The 15,157-nt window shown below is 36.9% G+C and overlaps 1 protein-coding gene across 4 annotated transcripts in view; it reads left to right on the top strand.

Annotated features, from left to right (window-relative positions):
• The window catches only part of CADPS2 (calcium dependent secretion activator 2), a 351,208-nt gene that overhangs the window by 214,266 nt on the left and 121,785 nt on the right, over positions 1-15,157 (top strand). For all 4 annotated transcript variants that reach the window (XM_063309566.1, XM_063309564.1, XM_063309563.1 and 1 more), the window contains exons 12-13: positions 3,404-3,540; positions 6,959-7,146. In XM_063309566.1, the coding sequence (XP_063165636.1) occupies positions 3,404-3,540; positions 6,959-7,146 (325 nt within the window). The remainder of the gene's footprint in view (positions 1-3,403; positions 3,541-6,958; positions 7,147-15,157) is intronic.

Genomic DNA, 15,157 nt, shown 5'->3' with positions numbered 1-15,157 from the left:
AGATGATACATATTTTTAAAAGTTGAGGATGAGAGGAGGTCTTAGGAATGGCATGCCCAGGTTTGCTCTTCATACTTTCCATAAAGAAATATTGGCTGCTTTCTCCTAAGGCTAGGAAGAGATATATTCCTTAAATGTAAAATGTGACAGTAAAATATGTGGTCCTGTTTGGCAGATATCAACCTAAGGGTTACTATCATTTTCCTTGTCATTTTGCTGCATCCCATCTATGCCTAGTTGCTTGACAGTAGCTACAGGATAATTTTCTGTTTTACCAAATTCTCTTTCCAGCTTACTTCATGCAACTGTTTCTTGATTTATCTCATGAACATATTAGGGATGGGGGATCATCAAATAGCCAGCCCTTGGTGATTTATTCCAAAGGCAGAAGTGCAGCAAAGATGAACCCTCTGTTTTAATGAAATATTCTAGTAGCTAATTTTCTGTTTCCTTTGTGTTATATGAAGACAGCTAAGGAAAATAACAACTAGATTTTCCTCAACCATTTCCTGTCTCTATTTCACAATTTCACAATTTATTTTTACAATTTTAACTGAGCAGTTTCCTCTGCAAACCTAAGTTTGGACCAGGTTCTTTCTGCTCATGTTAGGGACAAGATATTGTATTTCTGTTCATGTATTTATCCAACTGAAGCTCAAGGTCGGTTATCACAGGGCAATACAGCAACATGGAATCAATTTATGGTGATATTACTCACTATAAGTTGCTATCCCACCCAATCATCCCACCTGATATAACTCACTATAAGTTGCTGTCCCACTCGATCATGCAGAGAGGGCATGCAGTGAACCCCGTCTGCAAGAGAATTTCACTTGGCGGGGTCCAGGAGGTGGGCCTTCTCTGCAGTAGCTCCCGCCCTGTGGAACATGCTGCCCCCAGAGGTGAAGTTAGTCCCATCACTCCTGGCCTTCTGGAGGAACCTGAAGACTTGGTTCTGCTGCCTCACTTGGGCGGAGAGGGGGGTAGCTCCGCATGGGGATGGCCAGTACCTTAGAGCGCTCCTCCCACATAAGGACTGTATTAGGTCCTCCTGCCACCTGGATTTGATTCTTATTTTTATTAAGGGTAATTATACATATTTATATATTGTATTTATATTTTATGCTCGTTTTAATTGACTATTTTATTGTAAACGGCCCAGAGTCCCTCTGGTGGGAAGAGATGGGTGGGGACAAATTTGATAGATAAATAACTAAATAGAGTTCAAGGGCCTCTACTTCCAAATAATTAAGGTTTTAATGCTGTAGCACAATACAGCAAGTAAACTTGTTTTCAAAAAAGTTAATGAACATATATAAACTAATTTGCATTTCTTCTTCTTAAGAGGTAAAGAACGATAATATGAAAAATCAAGGCTGCAAATTATTTTGAAAGGTCTGGATTTAATTTATGTGCATGATGATGAGAGAAAGGAGCACCATTCTCTCTTCTTTTTCTGTATTATCAGATGATAAATATTTTTACAGTAAGCAGTAACAATTTTTCCTATATTCTTTGCTAATAGGAGAGTTTTACATATATGAAATTAATAGTAAACTGCTCTATATGCTACATCACAATTTGACTAGAAAGAAAATGTCAATCTATTTAAGACCAAATCCCTTTCTTAGACCATGTACTGTAGGTTATATCATTTTTTTAATGCTTGGTTATTAAGTGCAGTTTTGTAATTACATACATGTAAATATACAGTATCTTAGGACTTGGGGAGTGGGGGAAGTATTGTTTCAAAAGCTTCGTAAAAATATACTCCTGTATCTGTAGATGATAATCTCATAGCCTAAACTATCAATGTGTTATCACACAGTTTATTTGCTATATGTACCTTGTTAAATCTGTTACATGAATGTGACTCTTGCTTTGACAGTACAGAGCCAAGTGATATGAATTAGTTTCTGCATCTTTTCAGAATATGATGCTGTAGATCCTTCAGCTTGAATTAAATAATTCTTCCATCTGCAAATGCAGCTGGAAGTTGGACTTGACATGGATCAATATGATCTGGGGCTAAATTTCTAAATGTGACTGATTATGTTAGCATCATGCCCACAGATCAATAGGGAGTTTTATTATGAACCTAACTCCCGAATTAGGTTTAATCAATAAACTTTTGTGTCCTTTTTTTAATAGAAATTTTAGGTTCGTAGTACAGTTTTCAAAATATATTGAGAATACATCTTTTCTAGTAACAAACATTAAAAACCCTATATTTGAAATTAAAAGAACAAAGAAGAGCAAAGACCTTATTGTAAGGGTCAAGTCAATTTTTTAGTTGATAGTGGCCTGTTCACTCCCAATATTGTGTACAAAATCAAAGTGAGCTAATGTGCTAATGCATAACTAGTCCTTTTGGCCATGGTAAGGCTTTTTCTGTCCATACTTCATAGCAACTTGCATTGAGGATTTTGACAAAACATACCATTAACGAAAGAATCACTAGATTGTGTCCTTTGATAAACCCGCGGGGTTCAAAGGCGTTGAAAGATGCAATCTCTGAACAACAATAAATTCAGATATTTGATTGAGGTGCCATTTAAGATGGCATGTTATATATAATTTACACAAAGAAATATTGTTTCCAGTTTTATTACTCTTGTTCTGGAAGACTGAAAGAGCTCTTTGCCATTACTACTTTACGTTTGTTTCTTTAAAAGCCTCATATAGAAAGCAAAAGACTGGAAATGACCCTGTGCAGGGCTATGTGTTCATTTCTGCTCTAGTTCGACGTTTAAGAAATGGGCTTCTAGCTATCTTCCTCTGCTACTTTCCTCTGAGATGAGTATCTTCTTCATGCCCGTAAGCAGAGACGTGTTGGTGTTTAAATAGACCAAATGTTCGGTACCGTTGCTATTATCTGAAAACAGGCACCCCATAGTCAGTACTGACAAAACAGTTATTAAACTTTCCAAAATCTTAGAATGTTACTTCAGAGAAACCTTTGCAGTGGGCAATGTATGGAAACAATATTGAAAGTATTTGCATGTGAATATTTTGTGTCTATGTGTGTGAGTATTGTAAAGTATATAAAACATACAAGAACATGTGTACCCACACAAATCTGCATGCACACATACACATAAACAATACAGTATATGATAAAAAAAGGGTTTTCTTTTGCTCTGTTTATCCATGAATTGTTGCATCATTGTCACTTGCTTACATTCCGTTTGTGGTTGTATTTTTAGAGAATGAGCTGGTGAGACTTGGAAAAAAAGAGAGGTTCTGAATAAAGCTGTTATCCAAGTAAATTTTAAGCCAGTGTTAAAGTGGGATAATCTATAGCATAGAATCATAGGGTTGGAAGGGACCTTGGAGGTGTATCAAAGTATTATTTTTTTTACCTTTAATAGCAAAGTATTTTTTTTTACCTTTCTGTAATCAGATACAGATCATGCACAGAAACATGATATGGATGAGTTTATTTCCACGAATCCTTGCACATTTGACCATGCTGCACTCTTTAGAGTACTACAGAGACAGACCTTGGATCACCGACTGAATGATTCCTATTCTTGTTTGGTGAGTAAAAGGGCTGGAATAAAAGAAACGCGGGAAAGAAAAACTGAGAAATAGTTAGTGCAAAGTGGTCTTTTCTTCTAGATGCATTTAATAACTATGCGTGAGGTTAGCATAAAGGATTTCAATCGATTGGCTTCAAATTTGAAAATTATACATTTGCAGGCTACTGCTGTGCCACTCAATAGAAAAGAGAAGAGATTCAAACTGACTCTGAACTATGGTTTATCAGCTCCTCTAGGGAGGGCTGAATAAAAGCAGAAGGCTTTAATAAATATAGAACCCTCTGTGGTAGGATTTGCTAACACCTGTACAGGCATTTTAAGGTACAAATCCAGCCTGCCAGATGTCAAGCATTATGTCATCTATCTTGTAATTCTCTCCTCCTTTATGAACTGGGAAGAGAAAAGAAATGAAAAGAATAGAATCAAAACCACAGGGGGAGAAAGGTTTATTGCACTTGTATTCAGCTGAGTCAAGGTTAGCTTTGTAAGCTTAAATCCTGAATGAATTACTTACCACTCTAGAGGTAATCTGTAATTTCTCTTTTCTTTTCTTTCTTTTTTCACTTTCAAATGGGCACATAGGACAGTTAAAGAGCGATGTTGCAGTCATGAAGGTGGATAATTGAGAAGAATATGAGGGGAAAATGTAAAAGCTGATGTGCAATTTTTCACACAAGTCTTTGATTTGGCATCCTGATTCCTTTTGTTTATAGCTGTAACATATTTTATTATTGTCACCAGCCAAAAGATAAGATCATAACCCAGTGAAACGCTTTATACATTAAAAATGATAAAATAAGAGTCGTACAACAAAAATAATAGCTTTCATGGAAAGAGTGGAATCTGGTATCTTGAAAAACATAATGTACTGTTGGATCTAATCCATTAAACTGAGTGTTAATTCTCTGCTTTGGGCATGCCACATTCTTATATCTCTTGTACGGATAGTTTTTTTTTTTTTAATGTATAAGTTACTGATCACACACACACAAAAAATAAGGGCAAAGCTTTATAAAGCAACAAGCTTAGGTTTGCCATTCACTCCATGCAGAGTTTTTAAGAAAAGTAGCTTTATTATATACATGCTAGTAGAGACGTGTTTGATAGCTCTAGTACTTGCCATTTTAAAAATATTTTAGAGGTGAATGGGAAAATATAGGATATTGTCTATTCCTTTATGGGTTTAGTAATGCTATATAAAAAAAATAAAATCCCTACTGGGTTTAACAGACCTCTGTTGACTTCCTGCCTGTGATGCACATAAATGTGAAGTGTGATGGAGTGTGGTAAGGCAAGGGGGGTAGGCTTACTTGCCACAGCAGGCAAGGACTAGGGAAATGTAGAATATCGGAGGCTGCTTTATATTGATTCAGACCATCATTTTACTTAAGTTATTGTGTACCTATTTATTGTAATTCCCCAATCTTCCAGACAGGTACCTTTTTCAATTGCTACTTGTACATAACAAGGTTGAATCTGGAATAGTAAAGCATATGCTTTGCCATTGATTGTAGCCCTTTTCCTTATTAGTAGCATTTGAAGCAAAGTATGGTGTGGGTGTGGAGAGGGTTATTTTTGTGACCCCATCATTTTTCCATCAGTGTAGCTAGTTTCTGCTGTTTGAAATTTGGCACCCTTGGAAACCTGGACAAACATCAGTTAATTTATAGTAGAAATTTTTCTCTAATATGCATTTGGAAAGAATATTTTAATTTCCTTCTTTTCAATCTGCATATGCTGAAAATAACTTTTAAAAGGGAGTCTCTTGCATTTTAATAAATTGAATGGAAGTAGCTACATGCATTATTTTTTTGCACAACAAAAGAAGCCTAATGTGGAAGAACTAGATTTAAACACAAACTGATTAAAACTTTAAGCTTTGCTGAAGTATCTTTCCTCAACTCCCTGGTAGAAAGTGGAAAACTTCTAAACAACTATAAAACAATACATGATTACCATAATATTATCTAACTAAAAACTCAACTTTCTGTTGTGCCAGCAAAGCTACAAATTTGGGGGTGGGGGGGAATACAAATGAAGAAACATATAACAAAATGGACATTCTACAGTTCAGTGACAGAGGATATGCTTAAGATATAGCAGTTCCTGCATTCAGTCTCAGGCACCTTCAGGGAGAAATGGAAAAGATGGTCTTCAAAACCCTGGGCTGCCAGTCAAAGCTGGTAGTTCTAGATGAAGCAGACCAAGGGCTTGACGTGCTACAAAACAGCTTCCTGTTGTGACCACATTCTTGTTGCTCTCAAAAAGCAGAATATTACCATACCTTGTCACTGTAAATAACCAAGCCTTGCTTGTTATTCACATGAGTGGCTCCACAAACCTGTCATATGCTTCTTTAATGATTATGAGAAGAGTAATTTTGGCTTAGCCAAGAAGGCATTACTTTTCAGCTCTGTCAAAAGTGGTCTGCTTCTGAAAATTCCCAGTTTAGCCCTTTTCTAAAATGTGATATACTCAAAACCAAGAAAATTATTTGTCATACTTTGTAAAATGCTGTGACTAAGGGAAAGAAAAAGCACACTTGATTTAAGCTTTCTTCCCAAAGAAAATTGAATATAGTTTAAAGATGGGCAGATGGATTGTTGCACAAATTTTCACAAATTAAGGTCAGGCTGTCTGGCACCTTATGGCTGTTTCATGCTATCACTGTCCTTGTCACTGATCTTGGTCAAATGAAATATTGTGCCATGTTTTTATTCATGTTTAAGATATCACAAGAGTCCAGGACTCTGACAGCTAAGATCTGGTGGTGGTGGTGGTTATTATTTTCCTGGAGCATCAATCCTCCTTTGTTGTATGTCTTTCTCAGCAGCGAAGTATGTATCAGGATTTCTGTGCTGATCCTCCCAGAGTTAAATGGTTGACTGCTCTAAGCTAAAGAAATATGTTTCAGTTGCAAGATATGGAGTCTAGATGTCAACACAGCCTTCTAGATGATATCCTGGGATATCCTATGCAGCAATCTTTTTTAACCTTAGAACAAAAAGTATGAAAAGCTGACTTTTGCCTCTGGGCAAAGTAAATAACTAATTGCAACTCTTCCTATCTTATTCTATGTGCATCATTTTTTTTCTTCTCTTCCAGAACTTATATCTTCTAAACTTAATATTCTTTAATATTCCTTTACAGTTTTTGGTGTATATTTTGGTGCACAGTGTGGAATAGTTTTGGATGAAGTACTGTGAAAAAAAATAATTACTTCTGACATTTTCAGTTGTCAAGCTAATAATTGTTGGAGTTTAGCCTTCTAATTTATTGACAGAAGAAATGGAATGGAGCTTATTAAAAGTATAATAGCTCAAAAGGTTTCTATAATGCACTGAGAAGCTTGTTTGGGGGGATAAATGAACAGCCTAAACTCATTAAAAAGCTTTTTCCCTCACCATCTCTTGCAGGGCTGGTTTAGCCCCGGCCAAGTCTTCGTGTTAGATGAATATTGTGCTCGTTATGGAGTAAGAGGCTGTCACCGCCATCTCTGCTATCTGAATGAATTGATGGAACACTCAGAAAATGGTGCTGTCATTGATCCAACCTTGCTCCATTACAGCTTTGCCTTTTGTGCTTCTCACGTTCATGGCAACAGGTATTTTAATATGCAGGCATGCCCCAAAAAGTTGTTAGTCTGTGTGATAAGGGAGAAACAAGCAATGTAGTTAGATTTCACTTCTCCCACTTAGAATACAACAAAGAAATAAATGAGTATAAGGGTTAAATTCATACAAAATATTGCTGTGGGTTCTGGAGTGTGATAAAATGCTTTTCTATAAATGAAGGCTCTGGTTTAAAATAGACCAGCATTTCAAAGGTTCTCTACTTGAGGGCTATTTTTTATTTTATCCAACAAGCATAGAGAAGTCTTCCCCAACTAGGTATCCTCCAGATATGTCAGACGACAAGTCCCATTGTTCTCAAATGCATGGTGGCTAGGAACACTGAGAAAGGCAGTATAACAAGATTGGGGAGGCATGGCATGAAACAGAAAGCAAGGTGTGCATCCTTAATCTATGAGATGGATGATGCTGGTGAACACTACATTCTAATGCAGAGAAAGAAGCAACATTACTACTACAGGAGATACTGTCTAATCTTGTATCATGTGGTTTAAAAAGCATTATAGACCAACCATACAGGTAGAATTTGATGACATTGGGGGGTGAATCTTTGGCTTAGACAAGATGTGGACAACAGTTTGAAGAGAATGGATTCTTCTGTTAAATTTTGTTTTCTGAGTAGATTTTGTCTGGCAAACAATCTCAATTTGAGGGACAGAAGTTAAGCAAGTCTGTCCATAGATTTCAGTAAACTTGTGGAAATTTGGCAATTGGGTTGCCATGTGAATCGAATAAATAAACTCCATAAGGCATGTGATACATATGTAATATGGTACTTTGTGTGTATATATGTGTGTGTATACACACATGTACACACATACACTAATACATATGGGTGGATATATTTCAAGGCTATCAAATTTTGTGTTTAACATTGTATTAAAATAACAAGAGAACATGTATTGGCAATATATTCAGTTATGGGTTTTTTTTTATGGTTTGATGCATATACAGGATATGGATATGGATATGGATATACAGAATGTTACAGTGGAAACTTACCCCACTCCAAAAGCTAGCCAATAGGTAAAGGGTAGGGAATCAGTTGGCTAGAATTAATCCACATAGACTTTCAGGTCACTCCATTAGGCCCTTCCTCTTTCCTGACTCTGCTCCATCCTTTGACCTTCCACCATAACTCTAAGTGATTACAGTACTTACAGTTTCCAGAAATCATTGCAGTGTTGCGAGAATGATCTTTTCCATATTGACTCATAGTTACCCATCATAATTATTTAGATAAACACAGAGGTGCAACCCCTTTCCAAAAATTCTTTTTATCTAGAATGAATATTAGCTTTTATTTACTCTTTTTTAATCCAGATTTCAAGGCCTTTGGCATACTTTTCATGCCAACTCCTAAACTATCCAGTACATTCAAAGAAACTTCTTCATGGAAGTCTGATTCTATACAGCTACTTTACTAGCCTTTTATATTGTTTTATTTTGAAAATGTTGATAGTAACGTTCAGTACAGAGTAACTGATAATTGCCCAAACTTGTTTTCAAGAACTGAAAAGGAAAGTAGAACAATTTCTTTTATTTATTAACTTAAGTGAAGGACAAAGGTGCTGCACTGTGTAGAAATCTCCAAAAGCATATTCTCCTCCAGGTCGGTGAGCATTCTGTATGTATTCCTTCTATTCAAACCACTGTATTTGTGCATCATTACAAGTGTTACAGAAATGAAAGAATAGAATACTGTTGTAAATAGAGGGTCTAGCTGGTATGAAGATACTAAAATAAGAAAAAATACGAAGAAAAGGAGAGAGAGGAAAGGTAAGTCAAGGACACAAACAGAAGCACTCATTCAGGATTGCACACACACAGAGATAATAACATCCACTCATTCATTTACAATACTACAGAGGGAGGGGAAAGAATTTTACAGACAATGTACGATAGGTCAAAGTTCTAGGTTGCTCTATGTGATTGTACTTCTTAATTTTCTAAGTCAGGCTCTCAAGGAGAAAGATGACAGCATCAAGACAAAGAGTTTTTATGGCCCAGTGATTAAATGGTTTGGGTGTGTTAGATGAGCAGTGTATTCTGTTGTTAGTAGGGCCATCATCACCTTATTATCAGCCTGGCAAAAACCTTTCAAAAGCATGGTGCATAGCAGTGCAAGTTACTTTTCTATTCCATAAAACATGTTACTCATATTATCTAATCGCAGGATGCTGCTACAGAATGTATGGCCTAAATGTTAGACAGCTAAGAAAAAATAGGCCTTGGCAGATTCACTGAGGGATTGTTTTTAGGCCATCCTGATAGAAATGTCTTCCAGACCTGTTCATTTATGCCCAGAAAATATCAGGGGGATCTTGAGCGCTATGACTGCTTAGCATCTTCAGGAAGCAGTTCCAGCAGTCCTTCACTCATGAGCAAAGCACCTTCACTGAACAATCTGGAGAGACCTAGAAAGAAGTACCAGAATGGTCAAATAAGCTGACCAGAGGGAGCTTCATGAACCTCAAATAAAGAAGCAAGCCCATTACCTATTTGCAATGGCTCAAATAAAATAATTTAGTTGGAAGTAGAGAGAAATGACCTGGGCTTTAGAGAGACAAATTGATAGGTCAAGTTTAAGAAATGTCAGTAATAAAATCGTATACTGTATGTCAACAAATAAGAAGGCTGATAATCAGCATTAAGGCAAGGTTTCAGGGTAGTATCATCTGAAGTTGGTAGTCTATAAAGAACAGTAATCAAAAATAGCACTGGCAGTGAAGTGTAGCAAATAGCCATGAATGTAGACCTAAGTAAGTTTAGGATTTAGGCCCTTCAGAACTACTGTTTTAAGTCATTTTTTTCTCCAAAAATATTGCCTGGAGGTTGTATCTTTAGATTTAAGCCATGTCAGAGAAGCCACAAAAGCCTTCTTCTCAATTGCAAAATGTAATAGGGTAACCAGGAACATCCACAGAAAGCCAAGATTTAAACAAAATGATGTCATGATGCAACTCCCACCACTTACTTGTGTGTGATGACACAATGTAAGTACAAAAGGGGCAGAGTTTGTATCATGATACACTTTGTTATTTACACCTTTGTCCTCCCCATAGACACGAAGGGTCCAGCTGAAACAATTCACAGCCATCTCTTCGTTCATATTTTGCTTCAGTTTATTCCCCTCTTCTCTCTTCTTTCTGTCTTACTCCATAAATGCATTTCATCAGTTAGTTAGAGTTCACATCTGAAGCTGTAATAATAACAGGATATTGCATTAGCAGGCATATGTCTCTATATCTTGTAGATTACCTGTGGCAACTAAACATCACAAAGTGAATATGCAATTCTTTTTCACAAATCTCCAAAATCATGATTATTTTATTTATTTATTTATTTATTTAATTTATATAGCCACCCATCTCAGACCAGTGATTAACAACTTGGTAAATAGGCTCACCCTTCCCAGCTCACATTTTTCCCCTCATGTATTTGTTTGGCCTATATAATACTGCAAATATTGTCATATTTAGAAACTAAAGAATTAAGGTTGCTTCTCATGTCTGTTCTATATCAAATATACACACAATGGGATAATCATATAAATGTAGTATAGGCTTAAAAATTATCACAATTAAATAAATACATTATAGGCTTATCAGTAAGTGCAGGGGTTAAGTGAAGTTACAAAATACAGCAAAGGAACTATTGTTTTCTTCTTCATCTCATCTTATATCTGGTTTTCATGCTGCGACTTCGCATTTTGTCCGTCTCTTTCTGAAATGATGTTGGTGGGAAATACATGAAGTGCAAAGTGACTTTTTCCCCCTGCTGAGAGGCAGGCTGAATTGACAAAGATGCCTCCCCCCTCCCACCCCCTAGTTGGTATCTTACTACTTCTCTTTGGAAGAAGCTGATATATTGAACATTCTTCAAAGAGATAATAAAGGGGGAAACCATATAGGAATCAAATCACTCTGTGACCACAAATGTTATAATTTTATTCTTTATTGTTTTTTAAATTATCTCTTCTAGGGCTGACCAGAATGTACAACTCTCAGATTCTTGGCTGGGCTGAAAATCTAAGATACTTGATTGGATGGGAAAGAAAATGCCAGTGCAAAGAAAAGTATTTTCTGTCTAGCAATGAATGTAGATTTCTTGTGAAGAAACTGAGCATGGCAACATTAACCGCCATGTTCTTTCTGGCTTTTAGAAAATACTCAGTTGGAAGTATTTATTTACTGTGTTACAGTATACAGTATGCCTTATGGCACTAATCTGGGCGAAGTTTCATCTCCTAATATACCATGTCGGTCATTATTTGAAGGAGAATAGCACTATATTCTCTGCAGTGCACATTTTTTCACAACTCCACCTTGAACTGATTCTCTCCAACCCCGTGCTCCATTCCTTTTCATTTTCACATGCTTTGCAGCATTGAAGTAAAAACCTTTGCAATGTAGTCCCTAAAGTAAGTCCTGATGCATTGGAATGTGCATTGGAAGATAATGTTTGGTGTTTCGATGGATGCATTTCAAAAGTTTGCAAGGCATTAATGACTAGAAAGGGATGCTTATCTTGTCTCTTAAAACAACATGGACAAGTAGATAAAATGTAAAGGCAGTGGGCCCTTCCTAATCATTTCCGGTTATTGGCTTATATCTCCTCAAGTTAATAAATAAGTTAATTAACATTGAATATTGTGGTTAAACTGAGGTCACAGAATGTGTCCATATTTGGACATATCATAAAATGTAAAAAAATTTTTAAAAAATTCTGATGACCTCTATCAATATCCTGCCTAGAACTTTTATACGTTATTTCTGCTTAGTTATTTAATGCACATATTAAATTGGATCTGGGTGAAGCGACTGCTTTGAACAGCAGTAAAATGAATATTGTTTATGTACCATGTTTCCTGCTGTTTCCCTTGAATCTTCCTTGCCCAATGCCATCATAGAATTAAGGGTCTTGGAGGAGAGAAGCAGCAAAATCTCCAACTCTGCTTCATCCAGAAAATATTTTGGGTCAGCCTATATTATACTTATACCAAGTTGGCTAGATGAGACCCCTTTTTTCATTATAATTGAAGACTTGTGTCCAGAAAAGACCCTCTGAGATCTTAATACAGTATCATTTTGCTCTTTGGAAATTAAGATTTGGGGTATGTTGTCTGCATGGATTTTTAGTGCTGTTTCCTCTCTTTCTTTAGAAATGGAGGTGGTATAAGAATAAACCATGCTTTTATAGGAAGAAATAATTTGGTATTCCATTTTTGCTTGGATTAGGTTGTTGAGAAAAACATGGTTCCTCATGTCTTAAGGAAATAAGTAGGGAATCTTTTAGCTCCCAAAGGCTACAGGAAGCAATGGTTCAGCAGCCAAAGTGCATACAAAGTGTATAAAAAGGCTAAAACTATAGAGTTACTGATAAATTAATACAATCGTAGATTGCTCTATAATAGTCTATAACAATATTAAAACGCTGAGGTAATAATTGCTAAAATGCTGTGATTAAGAAATAACTCTAGATGGGTGCACATGAAAGTGGTTTAGGTTCTGCATAGAACATCTCAAATGTGGAAAGGTGTGCTGAACAGTGAATATATGATTCCTGAGCATGGTCTCAATGCTCCACCTTGCAGTCTGCTGCAAGGTGGAGCATGAGACCTTTGTCTTATGCGTTTCCATGGTAGAGTGGCAAAAGAGGGAAGATTTGTTCTAGGCACCATAGTGAGTAAAAAGAACAGTGTTGGAGAACATGGGTGATGTTTACAACATCTATCAGCAGGCAGTGGCAAAGATGTTCTTGCAGAGGACTCCTGTTAAATCAATCTTCAAGGTGTGTGGATAGTAACATATTGTATCTGGTCAAGACAAAAGCTCTCCTGTGTGAAGGGCAAAGGATCCAGTATCTGAGAGATAGGAACTTTCAGAAAAAGCCTAGTGGCAAACCTTAGGGTCAGAGCAGAAGTCTTTCTGGAACTTTGTGTCAAGGATCTGTTGTTTTACCTCTGATCAAGCTTAATCAAAATACAATATACTCAGATACTGTAAAGAGAAACCACAGACTGTAGGCCTGCAGTTAGGGTTAAGGTGGGATTGACCATGTAGGTATGAGGCTGTCACAAAAGATCAGGGAGGCCAGAGGATACTCAGAGTAAATTAATTTAAGCCAATAATTCAAGCAGCTGAGCCAAGTGCAGGCCTCTGTAGAAATCAAACTGGCTTCATCCTTAGGAGGGGGTTGGATAAACATTGGGGCCCATAAAGTAAGGCCCTTAAGAATTTAGACTGAACAGTTTAAAAGAGGGGGGCAGCTGAGCTATATTTATAGACCTGTATCTATAGGCAAAGTGAATCATACCTTTCATTTTATATATCTCAATTGCTGGATGTGATGGTAGCTGTTCCATCTCATAAAATGCAAAATGGCATTGCTTGGCTTTGGGCTTTTGTGACTGACCCCTTGTCTGATCTTTTCAGGATGTTGATACTTAAAAGGAACTTGGGGATATTTAAATGACCAGACCTGTTATATGCTGACACCACTGATTTTCCAGGAGTGATGACATGATATAGCATTTCTAGAAAATGAAAGTAATTTTGTTTCAACGTAGGTGATGTCAAGGCCATGATCTTTATAGTAGGGGTCAAAGGTGTTAAGGGATCTTCTCATATGTGCTAGGGATGCAGAAAGAATGGCTGCATCATCTGCATACAGGAAGATCAAGATGGGTCTTTGGGCTAGCAAACATTTACTGTAGGTCTTGACTGGGCTTGCACCTCTGAGTTTATGAGGAATTTTTAAAAGATAAGGACCAATATACAACTCTGTTTCATCCCTTGTTGAACAGGTATAGGGACATAAGAACAATGAGCCCTTGTGAGGCGCAGCAAACATGCATGATATTGTTGTCCATGTTGTCCTAGAACTTCATGATTACAGCAAGAAATTGTTGGTCAATCAAAGAGGCAAATAGTTTTCCCCATAATATATTTCTGGAGATTGAGTCAAATGCAGCCTTCAAGTCAATGAAGGCAAAGTTTTTCTTGGGGGAAGAAAGTAAACTTTTCAGCTAAGTGCTGAAGGACTAGACAGTGGTCTAAAGTTGACCTGCCTTCCATAAAGCCAGCTTGCTGCACTGATGTGATATTATTTTATGTTAACCAGCCAGTCAGTTTTAGATGGAGATCTGTAGCATAGAGCTTGCTGACATACTAGTAGGGCAAAAGCTTGACAGGTTTTTATCACCTTTTTAAAATATTGGAACTGTGATGGATTTACACCATACAACTGACATTTGAAGTTTGTTATCAGTAAGCATGAATAGTTAGCCAAAATTGGAGCCCATCAATCAGAGTTGACCCATTATAGTTCTGTTGAAATTAGATCTGTCCCAGTGGCTTTACCTTATTTTTTTTTAAGTAGGACATTATGCTATTAATCCTTCTCGGGGACAATACCACAAAGGTTTGTGGCATGATAGGCCCTATAGGCTTCTCTTAATCTGGATCTTTCTGCAGCACACTTTTGATCAAAAGGCTTAGTATTGTGTTTGGGGGCAGGGTGCCTGGTTGAACCTTTGGCCAGAAGACCATGGATGCCAAAGGATAGTAATTGAAAATTGCTGCCTATTGTATTCAAGGTCAGGTTACTGTTAATGAAGTCTCTGAGTCTAATGATGCTACCCAAGCCCATAAAATATATTAAACCATCACCTATCCTGCTTGGCTATCTGCATCTACAGTGCTTTTTCATGTGAAAGCCTATATGGGCAATTTTTGCCAATTTAGTGATTAGTGGGAGATAATCACGATCCAGGTAGCTTTCCAAGTGAGATGTACAAGGACTGTATAAATGAGATCAAACAGAAATCAATGGTACTGGATCCTTGTCTGCTCCAGTAGTGAGCTCACCATCATAGTTGATTTTATTTTGTTTATTTGATTTGATAGCTGCCCACTTGGCACACAACTCAGGACAGCGTACATCATCAATAAATGGCAATAAGTCCATGTAAAACAACAC

The sequence above is a fragment of the Candoia aspera genome, chromosome 7 (assembly GCF_035149785.1).
Source record: "Candoia aspera isolate rCanAsp1 chromosome 7, rCanAsp1.hap2, whole genome shotgun sequence".
NCBI classification, from domain to species: Eukaryota; Metazoa; Chordata; class Lepidosauria; order Squamata; family Boidae; genus Candoia; species Candoia aspera.
This window is presented reverse-complemented; position numbering and strand designations above follow the sequence as displayed.